Below are 9677 nucleotides of genomic sequence, written 5' to 3' on the forward strand. Positions count from 1 at the left end.
TACCTACCTACCTACCTACTTACCTACCTACCTCCCTACCTCCCTACCTCCCTACCTATTTACCTACTTACCTACCTACCTACCTACCTACTTATTGGGAAGGGTGCCTTCAAGATGTTGGCATGGGGCTTGTTTCCCAATGGAATCCCTTCCGATCCCAAGGCCCTCTCACACATTTAGGCTAAAGTCTCCCTTGTGAAAAACTCTGGAGCCTCAACGTTACGGGACAGAGAGACTGTTTACAGGGAGGCTGACACTGACAATTCTTATTCTCTGTGGCAGTTACTGACTGAGGTCACAGTGAAGCTGGACAATTGCAAACCCCACGATGGCGGCTAGAACGCTAGCTATCGCCCAGCACCCTCACTACCCAAAGGAATCTGGCCGCATCTTGCTGTGAGCGAGTGGCCCGGTGCCCACGGCTTCGGGCAGGCTGCCTACCTTCCAAAGTGCTGCTTCATCTGCTTGCAAGCATAGTAGTTCCCGTCCTTCAAGCTCCGCATCTTCATCACTTCCGAGAACGTTCCCTCTCCTATCTTGCCGACTGTCTTGTAGTCTAAAGACAAAAAACAAAGGGACCAGATAGGAAAATGCCGTGAAACCGCAGGCTCGGCACAAGGAGTCAAACGGCGGAGCAGGTGGACTGGTGGATTTGCGTTCGGGTGGGCTGCGTTATGACGGTGTGGGCCCCTCCTCCTTCTGTCGCCACATCTCATCTCCAGTGCTATGGCACGGCAATCAGTGTGGCACTTCCTCAGCCGCCGTCATGATTCCCTGGGGTTTGCTCCCGGGTGTCCAAAGATCAGATTCAGGAAGATACTGATAGTAAAAGGCAAGCAAAGTGGAAAACTGAAAAGAAAACAGAACCAGCCTATGTGAGAGCCGCTGGAATGCACGTCAGGTCCCCCTCGCTTTAGGAGAAGCTGGGATGCTGGACTGTGCTAGCAACGAAGCCCTGTTTCCTTCCCGTCTGTGCGTGCCCTTTTGTCCAGGGCAGAACACCTGGGAGCCGTGCTGCCCAGGAGCCTGACCCACCCACAGCCGGCACACACTGCTACACCACACACACACACACACACACACACACACACACACACACACACACGGAAAAGCCAAAGAGTGCAGAGGCCAGGCTTGGGCGGCGGAGCACAGGCATTGATGGCAGATCCTGCAAGACAACTCACATGGTCTGCGGAAGTTACTGGAATTCTCGTACTGGAATTCTGGAAGCTGTTGAGTGGCTTTTCCCCGGCTCAGCTGCCACAGAGAACAGTTGGATAAGCCTCATTGCCTCTGTTAAACTCCTCCTGTTTGACAAACCAGGAGTGGTTTCTCTTTTCCCGGCCGAATCTGGACAGGAATGAGCCCCTGGCAGAAGGGTGCTGCAGTTTCCCACAGTGATGGTGTCTGTTGATCACAACAGACTGCTTTTACAAAGACAGTTCACGGAAAAGGGGAGGTGCCGCTGAGAATTGCTACTTTCTGAGCCGACCGGAAAGGCTTGAGAAGTGTCCAGAGAGCAAGGTTCTCACTGGCTGGAAAAGCTCCTACAACCCAACCCACAGATCCGTTGGTTCAATTCCGAGGCAGAAGGCGGAGAAGGGTCCCACAGGGCTTCCTCGGCTGCCTGTGGATCACCATTCTTCACCACGGTTTTGTGGTGGTTTTGTGTTGACTTGCCTGGGCCAGGACCCTCAGGTTGGCCTGGCAACCCTGCATGGTGAAACCTAACATCACATCAGCAATTTCCATGAAGGAATTTGTGGTGAGCAGCCGAGCAGTTGTGGGAGGACTAGGCTGGAGCGTAACTCCCACATGCAGGCTGAAAGGAACTTTCCTCCGGCGAGGGGCCTGCCTCTGCCATGACTCGGCGCTGTCCAGGTGCTGGCTGGCTGCTGCTGCTCTGGCTCAGTGCCGTCTGACCTGGCCTGTGACCTTCCTGGTTCATTGTGCTTCCTAGGTTATCAGCCTGTACAAGGAGAAGCCTCTAGCTCAGTGGTTCTCAACCTTCCTAATGCCGCGACCCTTTAATACCATTCCTCCTGTTGTGGTGACCCCACATGTGGGCGTCTCTATCTGCATGTGGGCGGACCCGCCTGGAGACAGATAGAGGAGTGGTGTCTCGGTTTCTAAGACCATTGGAAATATGGTCTAGGGCGACCCCTGTGAAAGGGGTGTTCGACCCCCAAAGGGGTTGCGACCCACAGGTTGAGAACCGCTGCTCTAGTTCAACATCTGACCATGGACTTAAATTGGACTAGACTCGAACATTTCGACTACAGTGTGAGGCAGTTTCTAGATATAAATCCCTTCTTTCCCTTCTCCTCCCTTCCCCTCCCTCCCTTCCTCCCTTCCTTCATATGGGTCAGTAGTTCTGCTTTTCCAAAGCACCCAGCCTAACACAGCCTGATCCTGGCTAGCACAGCAGTTCTCAACCTGTGGGGCTCGGCCCCTCTGGGGGTTGAACAACCATTTCACAGGGGTCGCCGGATTCATAACAGTAGCAAAATGACAGTTAAGAAGTAGCAACGAAAGTAATTTTTTTTTCAATGAAAATAATTTTATGGTTGGGGGTCGCCACCACCTGAGGCACTGTATGAAAGGGTCGTGGCATGAGGAAGGTTGGGAACCGCTGGGTTAACAGAAGCAGGCTTTGAGCCCACAAAGCCCTTCAGGGGTCTCATCTTGATGAGATGACGTGCTGCCAGTGCCCATTTGGGATGTTGATTTGAAAGCGCCAACAGTGAAAAGTTACTTGTTTTTAAAAGTTACTATGGTTATATTAAAAAAAATCCAAGTTCTTATAAACTATCAAGATATACTGAAGCATTTGTAGGTGAAATGCTATGATATTTAAATGTTTTTTTAAATGCTCCTATAAGTAGACTCACTCACTACTATACCAGTGATTTTGGGAAGAGGACAATATCTGACAATATTTATTGAATCTTTAAAATGTACCTACCCTTTGTCCCAGCGATTGCAATTTGAGAAGTTTTCCTGTAAAACATACCTGCTGAAATGTAGGTGGAAGTTTCAAAAAGTTTGTGAGGAAATGCCATTATCTCTTCATTTTTCCACAAGCTTTTTGAAATTCCCTTGTACATCACGATAGGTGCATGTTCAGCGTAGCATTGTTTAATAAAGAAAAATTGGTAACTCAAGTGTCCACCAATAGGAACCTGGATAAATCAACATACAGAATTCAGTCGGTGTACAACCGTGGTCTTGCCTCGCACGACTGGGACTAGAAATCCCACATGAGCCAGCAATGCCTCTGCTGGGTACATCCCCTACATAAGGACGAGCCACACCACTCTCCTGTCGGGGAAGGAGGACAGGGGTGCACAGGGCAAGCATAAGGGGCTCCTCACAGCGGGAGACAGTTCTCTGTTAACAGTGCACAACACTTAGACCGAATCCACCTATAAACCAGGGACTTTTCTTAGCAACAGTGTGTCAACACTGCTACACCAATTGTAACCAAGGTTACTAATGCAACCAATCTTACTGATGTATTAACCACAGAGGAGCCTGGGGGACGGGAGGGGGAACACGTATATGGAACGCTATGTACTATGGAACACTATGTACTATCTGCTTCATTCTTCTGTTGGCACCAACCGACACTGAAGCCTATAAATTAGAGAATGCCCATCTGTCTTCGTTATCGAGAGCTGCTGTCAGTGGGCGGCTTCACTAAACCGAAATGTGTTTTCTCACACTCGGGGAGACCAGAAGTCCAAAGGCAGAGCATCGGGTCTAGAGGACGGCTTTCTTTCCTCTTTGTCAATTCTGGAGAGAGGTCCTTTCTGAGCCTCTGCTCCTGGTCAGTCTTCATAGAGTTCAACATCTCCCTCTTCCCATCTCTGCGGCTTCCATTGCCGAATCGCTTTTGTATCTCAGAAGAGACTGACTCAAGACCCGCCCCAAGACAACCCTGCCTCACGAATATAACAAAGACCCTCCCATCCCCAGTGGGATTATAACAACCGGCATGGAGGTTAGGATCGAGGACACCTGATGCAAAATCTCTACCTTCTACCATTCTGTATTTTTCAATCTCCAGAACGGGCATCAAGTTCTTGAGATGAGTGGGGGGTGGGGGGGTGGGGTGGGGAGGATGTTCAAAGATTTTAAGAAGCCGCTGAGCTTGACCATGAACTGCCAGCACAAACATGATCTTAACCTTAACTGTCGGAAAGTGAAGACGTCGGTGTCAGGGAACACATTCATTCCGCTGGAGGGAAGAAAAAAATATAAAATCCGTTCCTGAAAGCAAGGCTGTGGACAGAGGAATGAAAGATTACGAGGGAAGGGAAGGGAAGGTTTACAACCCCAATTTGACGGTCCTCACAAAATGAAAAGCATCAACCGCGACTGTTAAAGGGCTTTGGCTGTACAGACTGAGAGCCAGTGCCAACCTCCCGGCGGGCTCCAGTAAGAAATCCAGGCCGGGGCTGCCCTGGATCTGGATTGTGGTGGAGAGAGAGTCCCTTGTTCCCCACGCGGCTCTTCCAGTCGAAGGAAAGTCTGGGGTCTAAGACATGGATGAGAGACAGGGAGAGACATGATCTTTATGCACAAAGCAAAACACCCCATGGAGGGAAAGTGTCATCCGTTTCCCTCCAGCAGGTCCAGGCCTTGAACATCAGATGGGAACCACCTGGGACGTCACAAAGCACAACAGGAAGCTATGAAGGGCACACCCACCGCTGCCCCCCACAAACGCCCCCAGAGTCAACAGCCCCCAGAAGAAGGCTCAAAGACAAAGAGGCACTAAAAGGCAGAAGAAGGGGCACAACAGGGATCAGAAAGGAGTATGTTCATTAAACGAGCATTAGGCCTCGACTCACTTTGATTTTGCCAGAGCTTGTGTGCATGAACTCTAAGCCTTATTTAAGGCGTGAAAGTGGAAGCTCCATTCACTTCTTTCTGTGAATGGAGAAACTTGGCACATCCAAATGCAAACATAGTTTGCTTCCAAAGAGTTTAATCCAGGAAGGCTCTATGAGTCCTAGCTCTGGGGCATTGTGGTAGTTACATCATCTGGTGTCAACTTGAGACTATTAAGAGTGAAGGGGTGGGGTTTAGCCTGTCAGTCGGGTCACAGCTTGATGACCTCATCTGGAGGCACTACAGAGATACATAGCTCACTGGAGGCCAGACCCACTCGCTCCCTGCTTCGTCTTCCTGCTGACAAGACACATGGAGCCAAGCTGATGGAGCCAGGGCCCTGGGGCTGGTGGAGCCACGTGGAGATCCACAGCAGCACAGAGATGCTTCTACCACCACTGGATCCACAGGAGTTTCCACCCACTGGCCTGTGATCTTCCTGCCTTTGGCATTATTGTATGGCTGCGTGAGTCTGTAGAGGAGTTTATAGACAGGTGTCAGACACATGGGCTAATATCAGACTTACGGACTCAAAATGTTTTCTTAATATACAATTGCTCTTTGGTATAAAGTTCTCCCTTCAATGAATGTACAAATGTGCTTTACACAATTGATGTATGTATGGCTTGTGATAAGAGTTATATGAGCCCCTAATAGAACGATTAAAAAAAATTAAAGTTCTCCCTTACACACGAGTGTCTCTGGATTTGTCTCTCTAGTCTACCAGGACTAACGCAGGCTTCACCAGTTCTAGGACTGAGAAGAACAAAAAAACTCACTCCCATTGCATCAATGCCATCCCATAATGACCGGGAAGGATGAGGTAGAACTGTCCCTGCGGGTTTCTGAGATGTTATCTTTTTACAGGAATGGAAAGTTCCAACCTTCTCCTGCAAAGAGCCTGGTGATTCCAAACTGCTCACCTTGGTGACCCCAGGCCAGCAGGTAACCTCTATGCCTCCAGGACTCCAGGCTGAGACACTGTTAGGGGCTGTGGAGTTGGTTCTAACTCATTGCACCCTTCGGCACACCAGAATGAAGCCCAGCCTGGTCCTGCACCTTCACACACCGTGCCTACTGTGCCAGAGCCCAGTGCTGCAGCCCCTGTGATGTCCATCTTGACGGGGCCTTCCGCTTTTCTGCTGTCCCTCTACTTGACCACGCACGATGTCCTCCTCCAGGAACCGGTCTCTCCTGACAGCATGTCCACAGTATGGAAGACGAAGAGGGCAAGTTAATTACCTCGTGGACTCATGCATAAGGCGAGTTTTTTAGCACATTTTTAATGCAGTTTTTGTGGTAAAATTAGGTGCCTCAGCTGGTCTTCGGGCCGGCTTGTATATGGTACTGAGTAGCACTCTCAGAGAGAGGGCGGGAGGAAGAGGAATGAGCTTCTTTTTTTTTTTGTATTAAGTTTATTTTATTATATGCAGATGCCAGTGTATATAAAACAACCCTTGTGAAATAGAAATTCATGAAAATTCAGAGAGGTAGATGTTAAGGACTGACAAAAGTAGAAGTTTGTATAGTATGGCACATGTAACTGTGAAGACAAGCTTTTGTACAAGTTCAAATTTAGCTCTCCTTGAATATTCACTGGTTCATGAGAAGTGGCTTAGGAAACCTTTGAAAGATTCATCTTACTACAAAAATGAACAGACTTTCTGGGGTCTAAAGGGATTTGTACTCGAAGATACTCCAGTCAGCAGGCGGTCATGTTGAGCATTCTGCAGACAAAACTGTTTCAAATCTGCAGCTGCCTGGGAAATTTTCACACGGTTGAGCCCGGCCTCCAGCCGGAGCTGCTGAACCACTTTCTTCATGGCGGTGACACTGGAAGAGCCAGACATGGCGGGCAACAGGGCGAGGAGACGTTCGTTTCTCGGTCGTCGGCTCGGCGGGTGAGTTGGCCCGACAAGACGGCGGCGAGGCAGCGCGGCGAGGGGGGAATGAGCTTCTTTGGGACTTCCATTCTCTTTCCAAGAGATTCTGGTGCTCAAAACAAATTCCCCAAACGAGGTCTGGAACCGTCCACGAAGAGCGCGGGACCCGATGAATTACTTGGTGGAGTGATGAGAATTGTGTGGCTGCGACTCTCCGTCATCATGACTGCACCAGAGGACGCAGAATTAATGGTCAATGTCTACGACGGTGTATGTACGCTGCACCCTTTAGCTCAGCAACCCCACTGCCAGGAGCGCACGCCACAGGCGGAGTTACCCCAAGACCCGGGCTTAGAGATCTACACTGAAGGAGGCATCATCCGACAGGACGCAGGGCACCATGGCCGACAGAATGCCATCACTTCTCTCATTTGGCACAAACCACCTGTGGATCTACTTAAAATGTGGGTTTCTGAAGTCCAGGGTGGGCTCAGCTCATAGCATTTCTAGTGAGCATACGGGGGATTCAAAAGCTGCTGGCCCGTGGCCCACACCTGGAGCGGCCAGGGCGACAATGGGTTAATCTCGACTGTTGAATGTGGCTGTTGTTACAGCAGACTGATACAGGTGTTGCCAGCATGTCACTACATGCTTCCTTAACAGTATGACACCCCTCCAGGAAGCCCCAAAGAACTGTAGTCCTTCAATTTATCCCCCATTCCCTTGCCCAAAAATTCGCCAAAATAATAATAATAGTAACTTGGAAGTAGATGCAAAAAAGAGATGAATTCTGGGCTCAGATAATTTTCAGGTTTTTCACCGGCATGAATGTTATCTGTGGTTTTTGCTTTTTTAAACACTTCGCTGTGAGTTCGGTTCAGGGTTCGGCTGCTGTATCTTGTAGTCCACTACCCATAGCCAGTCAATGTCCTCAACATGCCACTTGTGTTGTGATTAGGCAGGAGCTTGTCGTCCTTCTTAGCAGACCCTTGCTGGACTGTTAGTGCTGCAATGCTTTGTGGGCGGCAGCTTATTCCCAAAGAGGTTCCGCCAAGATCAAGAAACTTGTCAATCTGTGTGCTCTGGAGCTGAGCTGAACCATGGGGTTTTCTTGGCAGCCAGCTCCTCTGAGACACAGTGCCAGGCCTTGCCTCTGTGGAAGTTGTGCTGGTGGCGGGGCGGCTCCGAGTTGGGCCGCTAACCACAAGGGCCCACGGTTTGAAACCACCAACTGCTCCACGGGGGAAAAACGAGGCTTTCTACTCCCCTGCAGAGTTACCATCTCTGCAACTCACAGGGCCGTTCGACCCTGTCTCCCAGGGTCGCTGTGCGTCAGAATCCACTCGATGGCAGTGAGTGGGGAGTTTGCGTTTTCTTCGGCAGCATCGCTGGCTGGGCCTGCAGCCAACCATCTGGAGTGAAATGTACGTGAAGAATGTATGGATACTCAAATGCCCTTCTTGTAACACTCTTGGGGGCTGAAAGTTTACAAAGAAATAGTTGGGGAAGTTGCGGCGGGGGTGGGTGGGTGGTGGTGGGAGATATTGTAAAGCGTATGTGTATAGGAGAGGGCTTCAAAAAGCCTATGGGAACCCCCTCCATCTTTTCAGACCACTTTCCCACCTACTTTTCAAGCCTCCTCAGATCCACTCAGGGAACTTTCTGGAGGCACAGGGGATGAGCTAAAGGCTGCGAATTCACCAGTAGCTCCGAGGGACAAAGACCAGGCCGGGGACCTCGACAGAGACCCCAGCCTTGGAAGCCCGATGGGGCAGCTGTGCTCTGGCCTGTAGGGTCACGACGAATCCAAATCAGCTCAATGGCCATGGTCGGGAATCTACAAGTATCTTTGTTAGACAGTTCATGCCATCTACCAGTTATCCATCAACACACAGTTAGAATGCAATGTAAATGTAGGACTCAGCCTCAGCCTAACACATGTAATCTTTTCGTAGCAAAAATTGTGAAAATTCTTGGCCCCTTTGGCTCGCAACCACAACCACAAAGCTCAGCGGCGTGGGGGGAAAACCTGCTGGTTCCTTATCCACAGGTGGTCAGTAACACAATTCCAAGTTCCAAACATCATCAGTGTAAACAAAAGTCCTGACCCCACGGCGCCAGTCCACAACCTCATGATGCAGGCGCAGGGGATGATTTCATGTGGTTCTGCTAGCCTGGGTCTCTAACTCCACCAAGCGGCCTTTTCCTGCGGGAGTCTGGGCAAGGCGAGGGGCAAACATGGATAGGATTCACCTGTGAGTCACTACTGTTCACAGGGTTCACGGTGATTGCCATCCTGCTGCGTATAAAAACAAGTCCTCTGAGAAGCAGGAAGGGGCTCTCCACGCCGACACAGGCCAGGAGTGGGGCATGTCCTCTGGCCCCCAGGGTCTCTGTGCACGGAACCTCCTTGAACCAGACGGCTGCAGTGACATCAGAGGAGTGGCAGAGGGGCAGCAGCAGAACCAGAAGCCAGATTGTGAGACAGAGACGGAGCAGTGGCCTTCTGTGGATTTTCCCACAGCGCAAGCAAAGATGAGGGCTTTGGGGCAGGAGGCTGGCTTATGGAGTGGGGTGCCTCTAGGCACTTAATTGGGGTGACTGGTTTGCTGACCCACAGAGCTGGAGCTGAGTGCGTTGGGGTTGAAGCTTACAGTGGAGCGGCATGCCTTTGGGGCATTTATTAGCAGTCCGGAAAGAAACTGGTAACATCTCCTCATTTCCTAATGCCGCGACCCTTTACTACAGTTCCTCATGTTGTGGTGACCCCCCCACCCATAAAATTATTTTCTTTTTTTTTTTTTTTAAACCCTACTTTCTTTTTATTTTTTTTAATCACTTTATTAGGGGCTCATACAACTCTTATCACAATCCATACACACATCAATTGTGTAAAGC

The 9677-nt window shown here is 50.1% G+C and overlaps 2 protein-coding genes across 2 annotated transcripts in view; both read right to left on the reverse strand.

The window, feature by feature from the left end:
* Positions 1-9677, reverse strand: part of MOK (MOK protein kinase) — a 33322-nt gene that overhangs the window by 18929 nt on the left and 4716 nt on the right. The window contains exon 2 of the mRNA XM_045288042.1: positions 442-556. Within this exon, the coding sequence (XP_045143977.1) occupies positions 442-556 (115 nt within the window). The remainder of the gene's footprint in view (positions 1-441; positions 557-9677) is intronic.
* On the reverse strand, positions 6298-6746 carry LOC115868780 (guanine nucleotide-binding protein G(I)/G(S)/G(O) subunit gamma-5-like). Its single transcript, XM_045288043.1, has one exon. It carries the CDS (start codon positions 6744-6746, stop codon positions 6540-6542), a length of 207 nt encoding a protein of 68 aa, XP_045143978.1. The 3' UTR covers positions 6298-6539.

The sequence above is a fragment of the Echinops telfairi genome, unplaced genomic scaffold (assembly GCF_000313985.2).
Source record: "Echinops telfairi isolate 266 unplaced genomic scaffold, ASM31398v2 ScPeMD7_18;HRSCAF=68, whole genome shotgun sequence".
Taxonomy (NCBI): Eukaryota; Metazoa; Chordata; class Mammalia; order Afrosoricida; family Tenrecidae; genus Echinops; species Echinops telfairi.

What these genes read in the sequence shown, in the direction of transcription:
- LOC115868780 (XM_045288043.1), bottom strand. Translation starts at nt 6,746, where the DNA reads ATGTCTGGCTCTTCCAGTGTCACCGCCATGAAGAAAGTGGTTCAGCAG.